Source organism: Eptatretus burgeri, chromosome 15, assembly GCF_056783735.1.
Source record: "Eptatretus burgeri isolate ZD-2024b chromosome 15, Ebu_testis_v1, whole genome shotgun sequence".
Lineage (NCBI taxonomy): Eukaryota > Metazoa > Chordata > Myxini > Myxiniformes > Myxinidae > Eptatretus > Eptatretus burgeri.
Window position 1 is genome coordinate 44,671,864 of NC_140975.1, and position 24,240 is coordinate 44,696,103.

A 24,240-nucleotide genomic window follows, 5' to 3' on the forward strand; every position below is an offset into this window, starting at 1 on the left:
CATCTTTGCTTGATCACTTTCCAACTCACCAATGAACCCCCACCTATGCCCCGAGGATTGTGTTTTCCTTTTGGTACAATAGCCGGCTCTCACACATACGTGTCCAGGCCACGCACGACTTCATCCTTCACCCCACAGTCATCATGAATGTTCGCATACGCGCAAGTCGTCACATTTCTAAGTCGTCACTTTTTTCTCGGTCCCGATGGTGACGACTTACGCCTAGTCTACTGTATGTATATATATATATATATATATATATATATATATATATATATATATATATATATATATATATATATATATATATATATATATATATATATATATATATATATATATATATACACACACTAATAAATGCCAATGTGTGTCAGTGTGTCAGTCTATCTCCTCCATAACTCCACAACCATGAAACTTTGCATGCACACTAAGAAAACTCCAAGGAAGTGCAAGAGTGAAAATTGGATGTTTAGGTTCATTAGAACACCCCTTTTGAAGATAATTAATGGCCCTATTTAATTATATCCTTTGTCAGGCGCATCCTCAGTCACCACTGTACATGGGGTATAAAGGCATATCTGAGGTAACTTCGCTGGGGTCTGAAGCCACCATGGTTGTTGGCCTGCTCAACCATGCCTTGACTTGGAACAGGCTGCAACGATTTCTTAACGATAAAGTTTTTTTTTCACTTTCTTCACTCATATTATTGAATGACTGTTCATAGTACCTACGAATCGCTGAATACATGGCTTTTGTAAGTGCTATCGTTTTCAAATTAGGAGCTTGGAACGATTTCATGCATTATAAGATACGATTTTCCACGTTCTCTCACGGACGAATTAAAGTACATCATCAAAATATTATTTCGGTTTTGAGGATTGAATCGTGTACGGACGAAACAAGTGTCAAAATCTGGAGTGAAATCTGACAATTTAAAGAAATAAACGAGTCATATAACTCAGCCGATATTCCTATTTACTTTAAGCAAGCAAGGCTATGTTCCCTCCGTCTCCACACATACACAAGAAAATGTGAAATTTCCAAAGCATGAAATTTATCTTTTTCTACTGTTATCTATCTATAATTCCAGAAATGTGTGTGTGTGTCTGTGTGTCTGTGTGTCTGTATGTCTGTGTGTCTGTGTGTCTGTGTGTCTGTGTGTCTGTGTGTCTGTGTGTCTGTCTGTCTGTGTGTCTGTCTGTCTGTCTGTATGTGTCTGCGACCGCAGTTTCTCGACAACCACTGGTCCGATCTCATTGAAACTTGCCAGGAATATTGCTGGGGACGTGAGGATGTGCCTTTTCAAGGTTTGATATTAATCGGACAAGCAGTTCCCAAGTTATGGCCATTTATTTATCGACCAATGACAGGACATGGTGCTATGACATCACTATTGATGTCACAATTAATATTTTTTTTTTTTTGCACGTACAGCCACGCACGTATGGGCCTGCACATACGGGCACTTGGACTACTCACACGTACGGGCAAGCACCTACGGGCCTGCACCTACGGCCACGCACGTACGGGCACACACTTACGAGCACGCACGTACGGGCCTGCACTAGTATTATATCAAGTGAACAAAAAATTTAAGAGCGTGCCAAAATTAACCAGCTTCATTTAGCTGTACGATTTAATGCATTCACTGCTCGACCCCACACTCTGTCCCCCAGAGACTACCTATGCGTAGCGTCTGCCAGATCCGTGTCTACATTTTTGAAAGTTTTGTGAGGTACTCTGCAGGGAATCAAAGCAAATCTGGTAAAAAAAAAGACGTTTAAAAAAAAAAAAAAGTTACAAATTTGCGTGGACCCCGAACTGATGCACAACATGACACGTGCACAGACAAGCAGGCAAAATGGCGGATTTATAGATTTCTACAATTTCATTAACTGCTGTGTGCATGGTGAAGAACGGATTTAAAGTAAAAGGGATCCTTCATGGTATGCAGCGTTAACCTGGCCAACCGTTCCTTATCAACCATTGGAGTGCTTGCTTGAGTGCTTAAGCCACTTTCTGAACACCCACTGTCGATAGCGGTACCATGCTCCATCATTCTGAGTGAATCGTTCACTCACTGTGGATGCTTTTGCTGGGTCACATCATTCAGAGCGAGTGGTTCGTGTTCCGTCACCTTGAGCGAGTGATTCGTGCTGTCACCCTGAGCATGAATATTATATCATGTGTGTGTGTGTATATATATATATATATATATATATATATATATATATATATATATATATATATATATATATATATATATATATATATATATATATATATATATATATATATATATATATATATATATATGTGTGTGTACATGTATAGTATATATTAAGAAGGTATGCTTACACAATGTAAGCAATTACGAGCCATGCTTCCCCATTTTCTAGGGTCACTCACCTGCATGTTTCATTTTTTCATTTATATATATTTTCAGTTACAGATGCTTTCTGATGGTTCTGTGAGTCTTGCCGGTGTATAGGCTTTGATATCCATTAGCACGTGAAATTTCAGGTTTTTACATCACCCGGAAGGTCAGGTAAGGTATGGGAGCATGTGCTGGGGCAGTGCGTTGCTGTGTCCACTTTCCGCTGGTACTCCAGGGGCCTCTGTTTGGCCATCCCCCAGGCAGATGCCTAGCCCATTCCCATCTCCTTGAGATGCCGATAAACCTGCTGCAATGAAGAGGAATGTGTTTGTCCCATTGGCCTCCTCCACTCATGAGGCTCCCCGACTGAGAGAATCTGGTGAGCAGGATCAGCATCAGGAAAATGAGCCACATGTCCATACAGCCACAGCTGATGCTCACGGACTATGCAGGTAACAAATCTCATTTGACTCTCTCTCAGCAACCGCTGGTTGGACGCAACTTCCGACCAGCGATAGCCAAGGATTCTCCGAAGAAACCTGGTACGAAAGGAATTAAGTCTCCGTCTCAGATCCCTGGTCAGAGTCCAAGACTCACATCCATAAAGCAAGACTGGAAGCACCAAGGACCTGAAGACTCTGACTTTCGTCCTCCTGCACAGGTACCAACAGCACCACATCCCATGATCCAGTCAATCCAGTGAAACCCAGGCTTGACCCAGACGTCGATTGACCACTAGCTCACAGCCAGTGGAGACATGAATATCACTGCCAAGGTCAGTGAATTTCTCCATGACCTCAATATCCTCACCACAAACGGGTACAGACAAGATAGCAGCATCCAAGACGTCATTGAAAGCCTGGATCTACGTTTTGACCCAGAAAACCCATAATCACAGTGGCTCCAACTCCTCATTCAGCACCTCGAGGGCCCCCAAAAGGATATCCAGAGTCTCCGCAAAGATGACTATCATCTGCGAAATCAAGGTCAGAGATCTTCACATTCCCAAACGATGCATCGCAGCTTGATCTCTCTGACATCCTCCCCAGAATCCAGTCCATGCATGTGCAAGTGCTGAAAAGTATGGGGGCCAGTACACACCCCTGATGAACTCCAGTAACAACTGGAATTAAATCAAAGATGGTATCACCACATCTCACAGCACTCTCAATACCAGAGTCTAGTTCAGACATCAGATTGATCCGTTTTGGTGGCACCCCACAAAGCCCAAGAATCCTCCAGAGGGCATCCCGATTCACTGAATTGAATGCTTTGCAGAGTTCAACATAGGCTGCAAGCGACCCCTGCCGAAAACCTGGAAGGTACCAAACTTTAATATCAGTCAATCAGTGAGTCAGTGAATCAGTCAGTGACTCAGTATGACCCCTAAGTCCTTGTAGACCCTATAGACGCCATTAGAACTATTAGAGCACTCAGACTCTTTAGAATCCTTAGACCTTGTCGACCCTATAGATATCGCTGGAACCCTTAGACCCATGTCAACCACAGTACATCCTTTACAACCCTTAGGCCCTTAAAAGCCATAAAAAACTGTAAGACCCTTAAGACCCTGTAGATCCCATGGACCCTTTTGACCCTGCTAGAATCCTTGGACCCCTAAGACCCTATAGACCTTTAAGACCCTTCAGCCCTGTTAGACCCTTTAGAACCACAAGACGCAAAAAACCCCTAAAACCATATCGACTCCGTTAGACCCTTTAAAACCTTGAGACCTTACAGTTACAGTCAGGTCAATCTTTTGGGATTGCCACTGGTAACATAAAATGAAGTACTACCTGTCGCATGATCGAGTTGTCGCTGACTAAGCCGACACCCCTCACTGGCTTTGCTCGTGGGGAAGGTGACTTGACACCCTGCCAGGATTAAAAAAAACAACACCTGACAAAGGGCAGATGAGCTCCTTTCAGGAGCCAATGGCCATCTAGTATGGAGATGGTGTCACCTAAATAAAACCTAATGGGGGTAGGAAAGTTTATTTTTCTGCCTGGCCGAGTTACCCTCTCCTGCACAGTGGTCTTATGAAGAGGTTTCCTTGTTTCATAACGAGATGAAGATTTTGCCAGTTTTTCATCTTATTTTTCTTTCTTAGCCCCTTACCTTGAGTGGCTTTAAGCCTTGTTTGGGGCGATTTCCATTAAAAAAAAAATAGACCCCCATTCAACCCTTAGACCCTGAAGACCTTTAGACCATTTTTTAGACCCTAGAGAACCCTTCGACCCCTTTTACCTCAAAGATCATTTCAACACCAGAGACAACATTAGACCTTTTCACCCTTGAGACCCCACACACCCTGACATCCCTTTAGACCTTGATATCCTTTTGACCCTTTCCATCTTTCAGACCCTTGAGACATGTTAGGCAGCTTTAGGCCCCTTTAGACTCTTGGACCCTTGACCATTTTGAGCTTTAGATCACTTAGACCTTTTTAGACACTGTAGACGTCTTTAGACCTCTTAGACATTTATGTCCTTTGGAGATGAGACCATTTAGACCCTTTCAATCCTTTAGACTCTTTAGACCCTAAAACTACTACTTGGAACATACCCTTTCGACCCTTTTAGACCATCTAGAACCTTTAAGACGCAAATCAATCAAACATCCAAGGTCTTTTTGCAAAACACAGACGATTATTTTTTCAGCAAGTCATTTACAAACTCTACCCACCCAGAGGGTGCATACTCTGCTCGTATATGCTGTACATAAAACCAAGTTTGCTTGCTTGTTTACTTGATGCAAGCTTGATCAAACCTCTCTTCAGCAAGAGGACATTAGACAGAAACAAATTTCAGGCAAAAGCACATTTGCACAGTCCAAACTCAGCCCTCTCAGAAAAACACGAGTACATCTATTAAGTACGTAATTACAGTAGAACGTGATTTATTTTAAATTACCACCAATATCTGATACAATCGTAGCCTTCACTTCACATTCACATTATGTACCCACCTGTAGGACAGGTAAATAACTGGTTTCACGTAAAATAAAAGGCAATCACAAAGGAGTATGAAAAATAAATAATTTCAGCAATGCCAACTCAAGAAGAATAAATGGGTTGAATAGTGTTTGGGACAGCAGAATAATTTTTTGCCAGATGATAGAGCTCTGTTGTTGGTATAATAGTGTTACGCTGTGGAAATTCGCAATACACCATAAAGGGTCCTTAGATCAGTTATGACGATAAGTATGTGTGTAGTTAGATTTCCCCACCGTTGTTTAGAGGGAATTTCCGTGTTCACCGGGCTGCGATCCTTTGAGATAGCCGTTTTTCTTTTCTCTATCATTATTTTGGACCAATCATCCCCCAACAACCAAATCGCCACCACCAACGCCCCCAAACAACTACACCGAACCACCACCACCTTCGCCTCTTTACCTCCACAACTCCACCCCGCGAACATCGCTTCACCGCCATTCTCAAACGACGCCCGCCAACAACCAAACTCCCACCACCTCCGCCTTTCTACCACACGCCGAGCCATGGGTTGTGAATGCGTTCCTTTCGCCTCAAAAATCGGATCAGGAATGCTTCACGCCCCCTTTTCATCCATCCAATGACTGAGCATCGGGTGGCATAGCCCCGCCTCCGAACCCGCTGTGATCCAGAAATTTACATAGACACCCCTCCCCGGGCTATATAGGCGCGAGCACGGCACAACTCGCGGCAGAGAAGTCAAGTGGGAGCGGTGGAGTACGTCGGCAGAAAATGTGCAGTACGTCGGCAGAAAAGGTGGAGTACGTCGGCAGAAAAGGTGGAGTACGTCGGCAGAAAAGGTGGAGTACGTCGGCAGAAAAGGTGGAGTACGTCGGCAGAAAAGGTGGAGTACGTCGGCAGAAAAGGGGCAGTACGTCGGTAAAAAAGGTGCAGTACGTCGGCAGAAAAGTCAAGAACCAAGTGGGAGCAGTGGAGTGGCAGCAGCAGTGTCTGCGGGGCAGTCAAGTCATCAGTGCTGGCGGGGCAGTCAAGTCGGGGGGCGGAGCTTGAAGCCGACGGGAAAGGCAGACGGGGAGCGCCGGAGAGCGCTCGCCGACCACGCCAGGGGCACGAAGCCAGGCGCAGCTATGCTGACATCACGGCTTGCCGCCATCGCGCCACGAGGATGCGGGTAGGACCCTTCGGTCCCGTAGACCTGGCCGCTCCTCCAGGTTGCACGCGCATTAGGCCCACGGGCCCAGTCTGACTCCCTTGTCTATGGGGGGGTCTTTTCTTGTGTTTTCTTTGAATGAGTGTTGTGGCGCCGTGTCTTGTAAAGTAGAAACTGTTTAAGTGCATGCAAATAAACATTGCTTTATTCGGTTGTAACTCTTGCTTGTAAATTGCATTCTTACTGTCTGGCTGTGAATACGTGCTTGCCTTGTCTGAGTACGTAATAAATGTACTTGTCCAACTGTGCCCCGTTTCGTTGCATCCTTTCCTTTGTTTAAAAGTTTCATCTTGTATCACGGAAGGAATTGGTAGAAGGGTGTAAACACCCGGTAAATAATCACGTCCGTCGGGGCCGGCGATAACACCGCTCGGTTATCACTGAAGCACAGAACGGACCGCTTTGGCGGTTCGTGTCCTAGACCGGCCAGTGGCGAGGTACGATCGCGCTGTTAACTTCCCGCGCAGGTACTTAGGTAGGTGGAGTTTGGCGAACAACCCTATCCTGTGCGGGTGACCGATTGGCATGATTGTGGTGTGGTCAAAAGACCCACCCGTGACGAGCTCCTGGCAGTTGTTCCACGGAGGGTCATGACTGAATTGTCGTTCCGGTGGGCGATGCGGTCTCGATTTGAGTTACGTGGCCGATCGCACGCCGGGCGGACCGAAATTCGTAACACTGGTGTACATAACAGGAGTGTGGGATTCAAATCACCTCGGTCTCCAACTAAATTTACGGGGATCAGACCAGGGGTGTGTGAAGCAACCCCCTCCCCCCACGTTCCCTCCAAATTACGAGCAAAGCTAAATTAATTCTCTTCCGAGAAATAAGATGGTGTTTCAAGGCGAGCGGGTGCCGGGGGTAGAAATGAATATGTGTGGTAATGTAGAATCCATAGCCTGGGATGGTTCTTTTTATAACTCCACCGCAAATTACAATCCATGGGGGGAGCTCACCCTCATATTCTGAGCACGGACTTTGCCGGCAAACGGAGTCACAAGATGGCAGCGCGGCCGCACTTCAGCGCGGCACGAGGCGTGAGCAGGCCGCTATTAATGGCGCAACGAACGACACAAGGCGAGTGCTCCCAACAACTGTTTCAAGCCACGTGGGCATGGCAGGCGTGGCAGGAGGCCGGCGCATGCATTGGCATGCTTGAGACACAAGTGTGGAAGGCCGAGGAGCGGTGGAGGAATGGTGATGACTGTATGGCGCAATTGCATTTGTTTGCCTTTAAGTTGGACGAGGCACGGCGGCGCGTAGACAGGGTTCATGAGGATTACGTGCGTACGGAGTCACAACAAATGGCCGATGCACAGGAACGAGCAGATAGCGAACTGAAGAAAAGAAAGGAGGAGCAGATTGGTAACTCCCAGGATAGGAACAGCTTGGAGGAAGAATGGAAGAAAAAGTTAGAAGAGCAAAAACGGAAACACAATTTGGAAGTAAAGCAACTAAAGGAGAAGGTAAAAAGAGAACAGGAATATCAGGAACAAAAAAGGGAAGAAGCAAGGTTGAAGTATGCAGAGATGAGCAAGAAAAGGGATGAGATGAGCAAGAAAAGGGATGAAATCAAGAAGGAGGCATGGAAAGAGAGAGAGAGCAAAAATGGAAAAAAAAGTTATGAGATACTGGAACACAAAACCAAGGAGAGGAAATTACAAAACGAACTGGAAAAGTTAAAAGAGGAAAGGAAGAGAATGGAAAATGAAACGTTGAGTAAACACACTTTACAGATCAAACAGTTTGAAGCCAAAGCAAGGTTGGAGTGTGCGGAGATGAGAAAAAAATTAGAAGAGAAAGCTTCTGAGTTACAAAAATACCAAAACAACGAGATGGAATTACAAAACGAGTTGAGGATGGTGAGAGAAGAAAGAACGACAGCAGAGAATGAAACGTTAAGGAACCACACTGTACAGATCGAACAGCTGGAAGCAAAGGCCAGATTAAAGAATGAGGAACAAGAAGGAGTACTGAAAGAACAAGGAATGAGACAGGAGAAGGAAATTAGCCAATTGAAGGAAGCCACGAGACTACAGAATGAGGAACAAGAAAGATAGTGGAATAGAAAACTGAAAGAGTATGAATTTGAAACTGAACGACAAAAGGAAAAAAATAGGTTGGAGTACGAGGAGAAAGTGAAGGAGCAAGGAATGAAGCAGGAAGGAGAAATCAGTCAATTGAAGGAGACAACGAGATTGGAGAGGGAAGAACGAGAGGAACAGAGGGAGAGAAAACAAAAACTATACGAGTTTGAAATTAACCAGCTCGAGGAGAGAGCAAAAATTGAGTCTACGGAGATCGAAAAACTCCGGAAAGAGAACGAACAACTCAAAAAGCTCCGAGAGGATGAACGACTCAAAGGAGCCAGGAAATGGAACAGCGCAATAATGTGGGATGTGTGACATCACCACAGAGAGAAACGATAGTGGTGCAGAACTTAATTGACATCACTCGTCGGATGAAACAACGATTAGGGCAAACCCTGAAAATGGAGACGAGGGAAGTAACAGAGACAACGAAGGAGGTAGAAGTATTGCCAGAGACACGGGAGATGGACCGAGTCGAGACTGAATTAAATAGAAGGAAGGAGGAAACAGAGACGAAGATCCAGGAAGAAACTAATAAACATGAAGAGATAAAAGAAATAAAATGTATAGAGACTCGGAAGATAGAAAAAATAGAGGAGAGATTACACGATAAAGACGGGGTGAAAGACGAGCACACACACATGGAGTTAGCGAGGCGTAATTGGGGCGAGCTGGCGGACTGTGTCGTGACCCGGTGCAAGCAGCCGGATAGCCTCCTTCAGGAATGGAGGGAGACGCTATGCTCCCTTGAAGCTGATCACGACCAGGTGGGTTCGGTCATGTCAAGCGAGTTTGGGGGGGCGAGTGCTGTGGACGGGTGCACGAGGAGCTTGGGGGGGTATAGAGGCCCCGGAACCCCTTGTGGTGGCACTAATCCCCAGTGCAATGGTCCCAGTGTGTGTGGTGAAAGGTGTGAGTACGACCCCGTGTACCAGTGGTTTGGTGGCGAGTGTGCCAAAGTGCGTGCTTCCCAGCACGCCGTGTGTGGATGAGGCACCGTGTGTGTGAGTGAGCGGCCGAGTGTGAGAGGAACAGCGTGTGTGAGGTCGCTGTATGTAAGGGAGATGACGGTGGGCATGCGGGAGCACGCAGCCGAGTCTCCCGGTGTGAGTGTAATGGTGCGGTGTGTGAGTCTCGTGACACACAGGAGTGCGTGTGTGGAATGGAGCTTGAGCGCGAGAGTGCGACGGAGACGACAGCGACAGATGGACAAAAGCCGAGTAGCGGCCGTAGCTGTATTGGGGACCGCGCCGGGTTTGCACGGCAGCGCGTCCGGGGTCCGTGCCGTGCTACGCACGAGACCGCCGCGTGCGCGCCTGCGGGAGTGGAGCCCGGTCCGTAAACGCCAGCGGTGGATGTTGCCGATCCCGCGGACGGACAAAGGGTAGGCTGGATTACGGATTTGGACCGGATGGGTTCTCCACGCGGGCGTGTGTGTGAAGCTCGATGTGGCCTGCGCAGTGTGTTCTGTTCGCAGAGCGCACGACGCAGGTCACAAACGGGCAGAGCACATGTGTTTGTGTGGGGAACCCCTCGAAACGCGAGGCTTGTTTTTTTTGATGCGCCGGGTGACGTCATGGCTGCACGTATGGTTGGAATCCGGCAGGAGGGTGAATCCCTGCCGGATGGTACCATCCAAAAGGGACGAGGTATGCGAACAGCTGCCATGACGTCAAGTAAAAGTGCGCAGGTTGCGAGTTGCTGCGCTGGTGCTGCGCATTTAAAAAAAAAGAAAGGGGTTGAGCAAGGCAAGCCTCGCTTTCGGGTGAACAGGATTCCCGGGCAGGGAGTGGAAGACCCCCCTGCCAGGGCACAGGATAACAACTAGTTAGGGGGAAGGGTTAGCGATAGCTAGACCGGTTCCATGGGGCAGGGGTAAGTCCTCATGGAGCCCGTGGAATGGATTAGGGAGAGGGTTTCAGTTTCGATTTAGGATGGAAGATGGGAAATGGAGTATGGGATTATTTTGAGGATAGTGACAGACTAAGTGTGGAGTGGGGACGCAGCTTAGTTACGTAGTGTTAAAAGGAACGTGCTGTAGTGTAAGGGACGACCTGGGAGCACGAGGTAGTTAGGGGAAGCAGTCAGCAGGATGGCAGAGTTCAGCGATGTGAGAGTTGAAGAGTTATGAGTTGTGAAAGGAGACATGGTGAGTGAGTGGGGCCAGTGGGTCTGAGTGTATGGAGCGAATGTGGTATGCATGGTGCGATGAGTGATTGGGGGGAGGAGCAATTCCCACCCAAGGGACCCCGGGGTCAGAGTAATGTGAGTTAGTGGGTTAGCGAAATTGAAAAATGGAGGTCGTTTTGTTGTTAGTGGGAAAGTCGGCTCGATACCCGCTTGGAAGGGTGCAGGAGCGCTGTTGACGGGCTGGGAGCGTGGCTGCGAACGGTGAGTATCGCTGAGTGGGTACCCCGGGCACTGGGCTAGCCGGCCACGGTAGGCCAAGGGCCCATGGGGGGCCGGGATAGTGTAGTGGGCACGGGTGTTCGTGCATGATGCGGGGGCCCGGGGCGACATTGGCCACGTGGGCAGTGTCGTGGGCACGGGCAACCCTCGGAAAGGGGCCCGGGGCGCCAGCCTGCCACGTGAGCGTTTCAGAGGAGTCAACAGAGAGGGCACTCCCTGATGTTTAGGGAGCTGGTAGGCTTGGAGGCAGTGTAGTGCCCGGGGGTGCCATTGTTCGAGAATCGTCAGAGGGTAGTTCCTGCCAAGGGAGCCATGTGTCCCAGCCACGAAACCGTCTGAGGGCACGGGCGGAAAACTCGATGGCATGGCCCGAAATTGTGAGGACACCAACACAGGCGACGGGAATCTTGGTTGTTAGAACCGATAGTTTAAGCGAGAGGCGCTTGTTGAAAGCCCCGGGGTAGTTTAAAGGTTAATGGATAGGGTAGATTAGGAAGTGTACCCCTCCGCACCATCCATCCCTTCGCTCTCGTTGTGGGCCGCTGGACCCACTTTGGGTTGAGATCGCTGAAATCTGAGGAGGCCATCCTGAGGCTTGAGTTGGGCCTCGACACAGGACGCTTGCTCTCCCTTATCCCCCCCCCCCCAGGAAGGGAACGTAGGGGTTGGGAGTAGGCTAGGACAGGATAGGTTAGCCGGACAGAGACAATAAAGGGGGTTAGGGGACGATTTATAGTGGGGGAAGTAAAAATAAAAATAAAAACAAAAAAATTAATTGGGGCTAAATTGAGTTTTGACAAATTAAGGGAGTGGGTATGGACAGACAGGCAAAGGCGTTAGGTTGGGAGGGAGACAGTAGGTTAGGTCCGAGCCCGCCTTCCGAGTAGCCAGCACCACCGCACTCCCTCCACCAACCTCCATTGAACAAGGCAAAGGCTGGCCAACTTCATCGTCTGCTGGTGTTTACTGCAAGGCTTGTGCCGGTCGGATCGTCTGACGGCTGTTTTTGCTGCAAGGCCTGTGCCGGTCATTTCATCTGCCGGCTGTGTTTGCTACAGCGGCCTTGTCATGCGATGCCTTGCCTGTTCACCTTTGCCATGCCATGCCTGCTACCCATGTCCACCAGCCCCATTCTGTTTTGCATTTCCCCCCCTTGTTCATTACCATGTGCGCCAGGATCACCGCGCAAATTTGCAGGGACTGCCCTAATGGCAGCTGCAACACGGGCCTGCACCGGCGGCCCGTGCACTGTTCATTGCGTGTGCTGCTTGAGCCAGCACGGAGACTGTGTTGTGCAGCTCATGCGCCGTTGTGTTCACTGCATCCATTTTAAAAGGGGGGAGGTCCTGGAGTGCGTGTGAGCAGCCGGCCACGTTCCATGTCACCTGCATTGCATAAGCCAGAGACTGCGTGTGAGCAGCCTGGCTCCTTGCTAACTTTTTCTCTTTGCAGAGTCCATCGATCCTGGGCCATGGTTAGTGTAAATTTATAAGGTTAAGATGTACTTGTAAATGTGTTTTGCGCCCCCGGCATGCGAGTCTTCACGCTGGCAATTTATTTCAGTCGTCTGTATGAGTGGGTTTGTTTAGTTAGTTACTCAGCCCATAGGTTATTTATTTTGGGGACACGAATACACTGAATGTCGCACTCAGGGATCCAAAGGTAAAATGTATTAGGGGAGAACTACACATGATGGCACACGAAAATTCGGCGACTCAGAACGAGTCTGTAAAAAGGGGAGGGGGTAGTGTTACGGCTGTGGAAATTCGCAATACATCATAAAGGGTCCTTAGATCAGTTATGACGATAAGTATGTGTGTAGTTAGATTTCCCCACCATTGTTTAGAGGGAATTTCCGTGTTCACAGAGCTGCGATCCTTTGAGATAGCCGTTTTTCTTTTCTCTATCATTATTTTGGACCAATCATCCCCCAACAACCAAATCGCCACCACCAACAACGTCCCCAAACAACTACACCAAACCACCACCACCTTCACCTCTTTACCTCCACAACTCCACCCCGCAAACATCACTTCACCGCCATTCTCAAACAACGCCTGCCAACAACCAAACACCCACCACCTCCGCCTTTCTATCACACGCCGGGCCATGGGTTGTGAATGCATTCCTTTCGCCTCAAAAATCGGATCAGGAATGCTTCACGCCCCCTTTTCATCCATCCAATGACTGAGCATCGGGTGGCATAGCCCCACCTCCGAACCCGCTGTGATCCAGAAATTTACATAGACACCCCTCCCCCGGGCTATAAAGGCGCGAGCACGGCGCAGCTCGCGGCAGAGAAGTCAAGTGGGAGCGTTGGAGTACGTCGGCAGAAAAGGTGCAGTATGTCGGCAGAAAAGGTGAAGTACGTCGGCAGAAAAGTCAAGAACCAGGTGGGAGCAGTGGAGTGGCAGCAGCAGTGTCGGCGGGGCAGTCAAGTCAGCAGTGTCGGCGGGGCAGTCAAGTCAGCAGTGTCGGCGGGGCAGTCAAGTCAGCAGTGTCGGCGGGGCAGTCAAGTCAGCAGTGTCGGCGGGGCAGTCGAGTCAGCAGTGTCGGCAGGGCAGTCGAGTCGGGGGACGGAGCTCGAAGCCGACGGGAAAGGCAGACGGGGAGCGCCGGAGAGCGATCGCCGACCATGCCAGGGGCACGAAGCCAGGCGCAGCTACGCTGACATCGCGGCTTGCCCGCCATCGCGCCACGAGGGCACGGGTAGGACCCTTCGGTCTCGTGGACCTGGCCGCTCCTCCAGGTTCCACGCGCATTAGGCCCACGGGCCCAGTCTGACTCCCTTGTCTATGAGGGGGTCTTTTCTTGTGTTTTCTTTGAATGCGTGTTGTGGCGCCGTGTCTTGTAAAGTAGAAACTATTTAAGTGCATGTCAATAAACATTGCTTTATTCGGTTGTAACTCTTGCTTGTTAATTGCATTCTTACTGTATGGCTATGAATACGTGCTTGCCTTGTCTGAGTGCGTAATAAATGTACTTGTCGAACTGTCCGTTTCGTAGCGTCCTTTCCTTTGTTTGAAAGTTCCATCTTGCATCATGGAAGGAATTGGTAGAAGGGTGTAAGCACCCGGTAAATAATCACGTCCATCGCAGCCGGCGATAACACCGCTCGGTTATCACTGAAGCACGGAACGGACCGCTTAAGCAGTTTGTGTCCTCGGCCGGCCAGCGGCGAGGTATGATCGCCCGGTTAACTACCCGCGCAGGTACTTAGGTAGGTCGAGTTTGGCGAACAACCCTATCCTGCGTGGGTGGCCGATTGGCACGATTGTGGTGTGGTTGAAAAGACCCACCCGTGACTAGCTCCTGGCGGTAGTTCCACGGAGGGTCACGACTGAATTGTCCGTTCCGGTGGGCGACGCGGTCGCGATTTGAGTTACGTGGCCGATCGCATGCCAAGCGGACCGAAATTCGTAACAATAGACTATGCATGGCAGGCACACTTACAGGATCCTGTTGTGCGTGTGCACTGATTGTGGATCAATTTGTGCACACGTTCTTAGATAGTTGAGACAAAAGAAAAATCACGACAGTAAGCAGAAATGGAAAATTCATGTTCAATAGACAAGACACCACAATACCTTGCCTTTGTCATTGTGCATCCATATAATGTAAGGTTAAGATTATTGCAGTCATTACAGTGACATACATTTGTAATGTTATCTCATCCATGCCCAGGAGATGTCATTAAAGCAATATGGAGTCCAATCATGCACTGATGTCACAGATTAGTCTTGGTTGTAAGATATGAAAAAAAACTGGTTGAAGTTGGGAAGATCCGTATTCAAATAGAAAAGGAGCTGCACCAACGAGCACAGCTGCCCACTAAGGCAAGGCCCAGGTTCGAGCAGATTAGAGACCACAATTAAAAATAAAACTGAATAAAATAAACAAAGAACATGAACTCACCTGCTCATGGTACTCAATGCCCATACTGAGAGTGTTCACCAAAATGGCCAGCATGATGCCTTGGTTGAAGTACTTGCTTTCAACAATGTTTTCTACATAGTCAGATACGTCACTCAGGCAACCATAGCATCTATTACGTTCCTCATGTGTTTTCTTCTTACTCCTGGAATGGTCATGTAGTGCGTCCTCAGCACCTGTGGAAACCCAGCCATTAGTGATGGGGAGATACGATTAAAGTGATAGGAACTGTATTTCAATGTGCTGGATGTAATGATGCAAGACACAAAGGAACTTACGAGAAGGGCAGTTTGCATGTGTGGTGATATGTTCTTCCTCTTCCCAAGGGCAAGGGAGTAAGTATTCTTATGGTAATGAACAGCAGCAATGCTTCCAATGTGCTATTCATAGTCTGGGAGTTGGTGCTGTCTGTCGCCTTTTTGTCTTTTGACTCAGGCTATGACACACAATGGTCTACCTATTCATAAAGGCACTGTGAGGTCTTTAATGGCCAAAAGCAAGTGCTGCAATGAAAAGTGTACTCTAGGTTGTGAAGCACCAGATCGGCATTTTGTAGTCGTTATGCTATGTTAGAAAATGAATGCCAATCAAACAACTCAGGGGTAAGCCTTCTACTCCAACTAATGAGATAAGGACTCGCAGGATAACTCAGAGGCAGCATACTTGCCTTTGAGCAGTCTAGTATGTGTTACCAGCCTGACTACAAAATGTCATTCTGGTATTTCACAGGCAGGGCACTGCAACAATGAGTGTACAGCCTGTTCATATGGGAATTTAGGTTGAGGACCTGTTTGTCAGCATTGACTTCTTTCTGCTGGTGGATGTTAAAGGTGCCAGAGTGTCTTTCACAAGAGTAGGCCATTGTGGCAGCCACCTGGCCAAATTCCAAATAGTTGTGGAGGTCATGCTAGTCACCTTCTTGAGGTGGCACTATCATTGTGCTAAAGGACTGGCAACTTACTGGGATAGGATGTTATTTCATACAAGATGGGACCGTGGTACTGTGGACACACACACACACACACACACACACACACACACACACACACACACACACACACACACACACCTGAGCTATCCTCTTACTCTATAGAATTCAGAATAAAAATAAAGGATGAAACAATGTCGTACCATGCTCATCCATCAATATGTCCATGTTATTCACTTCCTCTGCACAAAGTGGGCAGCCTTCCACCTTGCAGGAGGGCACCTCATTCCGAGTCTCTGATACAGTAAATGTCATTGCTGGACCAGTCATATCCTGTGTACCTATGGTGGAAATTGTTTGCACTGAGAACTTCAAAATATAGGTTTTGGCAAGAAATGCAAGATGCAGATAAGGAGCATATTGTGTCAGTCATCAATTAACTGGAGTCAACAAAGCAGAATCTATCATATTGATTATAGATCAGAAATAGTGCTCAAGAGCCAGAAGATAAACTCGACAAACCGGAAACAACAATCGACACAAGACTCAATCCATTTGGCCAAGATACTGTCCCAAAGTGTATTCTTACATAATATATAACAGGATTGTTGACATACAAATCACCTGCTAGCTATCTATGAGATGCAGCCTGTGGCTTATGATTGTATTATTTTCTGGGGCACGGATGTGCTGCTGATGCAATGCCATTTATTACCAGTACACTGGCACTCATTTTGCCAACCTCAGAAGGATTACAGGCTGAATCAACCTCACCTGATGTAAATTCAATGACCAACAGGAGCTCAAATCCAAAACCCTCAGACCTTAACCATTAAGCTAACACCAGGCTTATTCACCTGCTTAGCATCCTCCCAAATATGACATGCTTCAGGATGCAGTGCATCTTGTGAAGACTATATTTGAGAGTAGTTTTATTTGGATTAGATTCTGTTGAGAATCAGATCTTACACAAGAAGGCTTGGAGGTTATATAAACAGCTCCATTACAATACAAATCAAATTAAAAGATGAAATGCAACTTACTTTGTGACCGAGTGAAGCGAGCTGCTGCCACATCTGGGTCCAGTTTCTTGCATTCCTTCAGGGAAGGATAGTCCTTAGCACAACCAGGTCCAAGAACAGGTAGTGGGTCAGCTGAATGTACCGCTGGTGAATAATTGGCTGAAGGAACTGATCTTGTGAGGCACAGCTGAGGAGTGGCATTAATGTGGCAGCCACTGTGATAAACACTATGCATCGAGTCACATACACCTGGTGCCGATTCCGGGAGACCAAGTCGCCTTGCTGAAGCTTGCCCACGAGTGTACAAAGCTCCTTGAGAATCCTCTCCAATCATTTCAAGAGTACTAGAACCCAGATGGTAGTGGTGGTGGTGATGGTGGTGGTGGTGAATTGGGTGATGAACGTGTGGAATTTTACGTGAACTGTGTCGGTGCGCTCCCATATGCTCAGACCCATTACCTCCATCCTCACAACTACGATAGGCCCGGACAATCAGGTGGCAGCTCCTCTTCCTTAGGCGGTCAATGTACTTGAAGATCTCATCATAGCAGGTGCCCGGCTCTGAGAAGCTTGCCAGAGTACTTTCAGTTGAACGAAAGCGAGCTCGTTGCTCCTCCATAAGCTGGTTCTCTCGCTGTTTTGTTTCCGCAAACTGACTTGCAATGACCACCAGGCAGAGATTGATCATGAAAAATGAGCCAATCTGTGGTGCCGGAAGAACAGGAATAAAGGCGTACTGGCTGAAGTACACATCAGCACTATTAAAAGGACTTGCTTCATATTCTGTTATTCGACAATTAACCAGGCATACATTTAGCATCCGATACATCGTGCTTATCCACCAGGGAATCATGCTCATCAAATCAAAGAACCAATTTACATGACTATTTCAGAAGCACACTTTGAAGCAATTTCTAAGCCTATTGGATAAATTATGGAATTATGTTCTATAAATGATGAGCAGGTGGAAAAGGTTATTCATTAAACAATAAAATACTTTAATTTCCACTTACAATTATAAGAAATATGAAGTAGATGAAATCATAGAAAGAGTGGGCATCCATAACAAAGTACATTATATCCACCCAGCCTTCAAGTGTGATAACCTGCAGAGACAGAGTTGCAGAATAAGAAAGGCATTAACAGCACATAATTGGTAACCCGGCGCTGTTGTAGCAGAATAAGAAGATAATTGCAATCCTAATTATATGAGGAAATACATATATATATATATATATATATATATATATATATATATATATATATATATATATATATATATATAAATATATATATCTTTCATTATTGTTTAACACTGAAGACGTCACAGATTACGACCGAACACATCTCGATAATGCAGTTCTAGGCAATGTAACAGCTCTCCTGCTGCAATCCCCCTCTCTTTCAGGGTTTCAAGCAAGTGATATATACCACCATCTCATGTCACCCCCGCCCCTCCCTCTTCATCCTCACCAGTGATCTCTTCTACCCAAACTAACTCCACCTAATACAATCAGCACTCTTATGTGCAGGTTATCCTTTTTCCTTCCCCCCTCTCCATCCTCATTTGCTGTTATTCTTTCCCTTGCTTGCTGTGTCTATCTGTGGCACCACTAGCAATACATTACTGTTTTTAACCTCTGTCTCATTCTTCCATGAGGCTACATTATGAGTAGAAAAATATTTTTGGGGGGCTCTTTTAAAAATGGACATCATTTTTTGGATCAAAATATATGTTTTGTACATGTTCTGGATGCTGTACAAATCACCCTGCTAGAATTATCGCCACAATCTAAAGATGCTTTGTGGTTATTTTCAGATGTTAAAAAATGTTTATACAAGTATGATGTATTCTTTAAGTTCAAACAACTATCAATATCAATGAACAACTACTTTAAGTTCAGATAAAAGTTGAACCAAGTTTTGGGCGAACAAAATGATGAAGAAAAAAACAAAGCAATGAAAACTGATGGTACTTAAGGCTACCTGGAAGATTGCAACCCATGCATAGGCAATGTTGTCAAAGTTGATCGTGCCTTTAAACGGGTTGCTATCGCTGGTACGACATTCATTGTAAAAACCACTCCACATCATGTTTTGGTCGACATCCACATCATTAAGAGTGGATGTGTTCATGGCCACAAGCTCAGAACAGTGACGCATTCCGGTGTCTCCAGAAAGAGAGCAGATAAACGGGGAATCATCATCCTCCTCCGTTTGGTAGTAGTGTGAGAGGCTGGTGTTGTGTATCCTGTCAGTGGGCAAGAAAAAAACATTGAATATACAAGTAGTGCAGAGGCAAATGTGGAAAGTTCGAAGAGATTGACTGCTTAGTGGTAGAGAGAAAGCATATGCTGTTGATGTAAGTAAAATAAGCTCAGGCAAGTTCTATTATGTTGTTATAATGTAGGGCTATACAACTACGACAAATATTTGGACCTGTGCCTCCATTATCATGTAACTCTCCAACAATCGATTGACACAAAATGCTCTTCCACCATTATATAAACTTTCACTGTGAACCCAACTTTTAAATAAGGGTTTTGTTTGTCATTGTATAAACTAGTACGTGCCCGTAAAAAAAAAAAAAAAAAAAAAATAATAATAATAATAATAATAATAATAATAATAAATAAATAAATAAACCACACAGGCCGTTTCTTCGCTCTCACGTGCCCGTACGTGCGTGACCCGGAAGTTCGATATTATTCGCAGTTACGATTATTCGCAATTTATTTTTAATACCCAATTATTCAATTAGCGCCAACGTATTTTACCTTTTCGCAATGTCGTGGCAAGGAAAAACAAAAAGAGAAGAGAAGAGAGAAAAAAAATGTACTTCCTGGTTCGGAGCATACCAGCACTCTGATGTTCCCGAAATTTATACACCGTCTAATATGAAAACGATCATAACTTGGGCCATTGTGTTTATCTATAAATGCGCATAAGAAATGGAGAAATTATTAGAATACACGAAGTCATCACTCTCCGGAAGCCCGTTCGTTGTAACCCGTTATGGGGAACGTGGCTGTGCTTCCCTTCTCCATCGGCCACGCCCACGCAACAACGTGTCTTGCCATTGGTTTGGTAAATAAATGGCCATAACTTGGGAAGCACTTGTCCAATTAATATCAAACCTTGAAAAGGCACATCCTCAGATCCCCAGCAATATTTCTGGCAAGTTTCAATTAGATCGGACCAGAGGTTGTCGAGAAACAGCGGTCTCACACACACACACACACACACACACACACACACACACACACACACACACACACACACACACACACACACACACACACACACACACACACACACACACACACACACACACACACACACACACACACACACACACTGCTGGAATTATAGATAGACTAGTGCATGCCCGTAGGTGCGTGCCCGTAGGTGCAAACAAAACAAAACAAAAAACTTTCAAACCGCATGCCAGAAACAAATACACAGGCCGTTCCTTCGCTCTCACGTGCCCGTACGTGCGTGGCCATACATGCAAAAAAAAACAACTTTCAAACCGCGTGCCAGAAACAACCACACAGGCCGTTCCTTTGCTCTCGTAAACGACGATTGGATTGGGGCATTGTGTTTAATAAAATCGAGAAAGTACAGAAATCGAGAAAGAAAGAATACAGTAAGTCGATAAATCAAGAAAAAAAATCGAGAAAGAATACAGTAATCGTCACTGACTGGATTGGGGTATTGGGTTGAAGAAAATGAGAAAGAAATCGAGAAAGTACCGAAATCGAGAAAGAAAGAATCGAGAAAGAATACAGTAATCGTCACTCTCCGGAAGTGAAGTCCTCACTGTCCGGAAGTTCGCATATGGCAGTTACGATTATTCGCAATTTATTCTTAATGGCCAATTATTCAATTAGCGCCAACGTATTTTGCCTTTTCCCAATGTCATCGCAAGGAAAAACACAAAGAGAAGAGGAAAGAGGAGAAAAAAAACGTGCAAAAAATAATTTACTTTCTGCTTCGGAGCATACCAGCTAACTCTGATGTTCTCCAAATTTATGCACCGTCTAATATGAAAACGATCATAACTTGGGGCATTGTGTTTATCTATAAATGCGCATAAGAAATCGAGAAATTATGAGAATACACGAAAAAAAAACGTGCAAAAAAATAATTTACTTCCTGGTTCGGAGCATACCAGCACTCTGATGTTCCCGAAATTTATACACCGTCTAATATGAAAACGATCATAACTTGGGCCATTGTGTTTATCTATAAATGCGCATAAGAAATCGAGAAATTATTAGAATACACGAAGTCATCATTATCCGGAAGCCCGTACGTTGTAACCCGTAATGGGGAACGCGGCTGTGCTTCCCTTCCCCATCGGCCACACCCATGCAACAACGTGTCTTGCCATTGGTTTGTTAAATAAATGGCCATAACTTGGGAACCACTTGTCCGATTAATATCAAACCTTGAAAAGGCACATACTCAGGTCCCCAGCAATATACCTGGCAAGTTTCAATTAGATCGGACCAGTGGTTGTCGAGAAACAGCGGTCACACACACACACACACACACACACACACACACACACACACACACACACACACACACACACACACACACACACACACACGCACACAGATTGCTGGAATTATAGATAGATGATCAGAATTGTAATCTACAATCTACTACCAAACAAAATACTTCCTACTCCTTTTTGTCTTTCATGTCTCCACTAAACTAGTTTGATAATCCAAAAGCATGGAAAATCTAAATTAGGCGGATGCAATTCCAAAGATTAAAAGTCCTTAACAATGATGTACTGTATGTATCTCCATTCAATATATTCATCATAATATGCTCTGCTCTATCCTTTGGCTGTGAGAGGCAAACAGCCACAGTCATTTCTCCAAGTAATCTGGGGCTTGAAAGGATACAAGGTCCTTTAGTCAGCAATGAGTATAGACAAGCCAGCTAATATCTGCACAAGATTTTCAGCATAATCTTTGTACCATGTCAGCTCGGTGCAAGGAAGCAGTCTGATGGAAAATATGCTGACTTGGATTTCTCTTTTCCTCCTTGAAGCATGCTAAGTTTTATTTGTCTCCTTCCTTGGTCATTGCTGTTTATATGCACTGCTGATCTATTTGCTTGTAGTTTACTTCATTGCAATTTTGATTTGATTTTCTATGCCAGCAGTGATTGGTGAGGCCATTTATGCATGTTGCATACTACTGTCGTTGTGTTACTTTGCTCGTTTGTCTTTTATTGATCTCACCCCGAAGAGGTTGCAAGACTATTGTATTGCCCCATCTGTATTTGTCTGTGTGTGTCCACATCGATATATTTTCGCTTCAAAAAACAAAAACAAAAATTCTGCAACTGCTTGTCTGATCGATGTGAAACTTCAAACATCGGGGAGAGACTCCCCAAAGAGAATATTTTATAGATAACTCCGACATCATAGATCACATGCTATGGCAGGCATATTTGATTAAAGGGAAAAAAATTGGACATCTATGAAACCACTCAATGAAAAAAATTGAAATGTGGCAAATGTCAACAACTCCCCATGTGGTATATCAGTTGATAATGATGACATCATCGGTGTAGTGGTGTTCCAGCCATAATTGGTTGAATCGAAATCTTTATCCGAAAAATCTGAAACTTCATATGTCTAATCAATGACTTGATGTGAGTGAGTGATAAAACTTATGACATCATAGGTCACATGGTGTGGCAGCCATATTGGATTAAAGGGGGAAAAAATGGACATCATTTTCTCCAAAACCACTGAACGAAAAGGGGTGAAACTTGACATATGTCATCAATTCTCCATGGGGTATATAGCATGACAACAATGATGCCATTGGAGAAGTGGTATTCCAGCCATAATTGGTTGAATTGAAATTCTTATCTGAAACTTCATATATCTGATCTATGACTAGATGTGAGTAAATAATTAAATTTATGACGTTAATCACCCTTGCCAAGAAACTATGTGACATGGAGTGCATGGAAGATATGGGTATGTGGGCCATAATAACATAATAGTGGTGGGTTCAGTTAACGATGGTATTTCTGTTCAGAATGAACGCACGAGGCGAGACTACACTCTCTATGAGTGCCGTTCTAGTTTTCTATTGTTTATTATCCCCCGCCAACCAACGAAGTTTGCGGGGGATATAGAAATGGGTTCCGTCCGTCCATCCGTCTGTCCGTCCATCACATTTCGTTTCCGGAGCTTAACTACAAATCCCCTGAAGATATATTTACGAAATTTGGTACACATATCAAACAAGTGTTGAACTGGTGCCTTTTGATATTTTCTAACTGATAGGTCACATGGTTTGGTAGCCATGTTGGATTCAAGAAAAATATTAAATAATGTTTTCTCTGGAATCACATAACCTAACGAAGCGAAAATTTGCAACTATCATCTTCCATCATGTCTGCATACATCGTAAAAATTATGACATCACAAGTCACATGGTTTGGCGGCCATCTTGGATAGAAAAACACACCTCATCCGATTAACACAAAACTTCACACACGTATTCCACTGGAGGATTGGAGGCAGAATGTAAATTTATGATGTCATAGGTCACATGGTTCGTCAGCCATCTTGCATTGAAAATTAATAAATTTTAAAAATCTTCTTCTCCAGAACGGCTGGACAGATTGAGGCAAAATTTCACATACACTTTCCCCAAGAGATCCTTTCAGAAGTTTGTTAATTTCTAATTGATGTCACATGGTTTGGTGGCCATATTGAATTTATCCTAAAACCTTCAAACATCTTCTCCAGAACGGCTGGTCAGATCAAGAGGAAACTTCACATACATATTGCACACACTTAGGGAATATGTTTGCTAATCCTCATTTACTATGGCGGGGGATATCGAAGACTTTGTCTTCAACGGATGCTAGTTAATTTTATGTTGATCCTTCTTCTTGTTATACTTCCAGATAATTAAGGTAATATTAAACATTTTGTAAATTATGAAGCTCCATAAAGGCATTTGTACACCTGAGAAGCCCAACAAGAAAATAAAAATTGCACACAAAATGCCTTATGCAGCTATTTTGGTGACAAACGACCATGGCAAACTTTTAGTGAAATAACCTTAAAACACCAGCCAATTACATACACGCAAGTTTACACAAATAATATAAAATAAAAATGAATTGGTTTCTTACAAAAACGCTTCTCATTGCACATGGAGAGCATGTACTGCAGAAGCTTTAGACCAATAGCCAAGTGTATAATTTGATGGATTAGTAAACACAGCAAGCAAAAGCAATGCACTGTCACATGGTACAGCTGCTC

General features: G+C 45.3%; 1 protein-coding gene across 6 annotated transcripts in view; it reads right to left on the reverse strand.

The window, feature by feature from the left end:
• The window catches only part of LOC147012078 (voltage-dependent T-type calcium channel subunit alpha-1G-like), a 283,844-nt gene that overhangs the window by 142,443 nt on the left and 117,161 nt on the right, over positions 1–24,240 (reverse strand). For all 6 annotated transcript variants that reach the window (XM_085858268.1, XM_085858266.1, XM_085858267.1 and 3 more), the window contains exons 7-11: positions 18,912–19,176; positions 17,939–18,031; positions 16,947–17,628; positions 16,107–16,244; positions 14,958–15,151 (exon numbers count right to left, since the gene is read on the reverse strand). In XM_085858268.1, the coding sequence (XP_085714394.1) occupies positions 14,958–15,151; positions 16,107–16,244; positions 16,947–17,628; positions 17,939–18,031; positions 18,912–19,176 (1,372 nt within the window). The remainder of the gene's footprint in view (positions 1–14,957; positions 15,152–16,106; positions 16,245–16,946; positions 17,629–17,938; positions 18,032–18,911; positions 19,177–24,240) is intronic.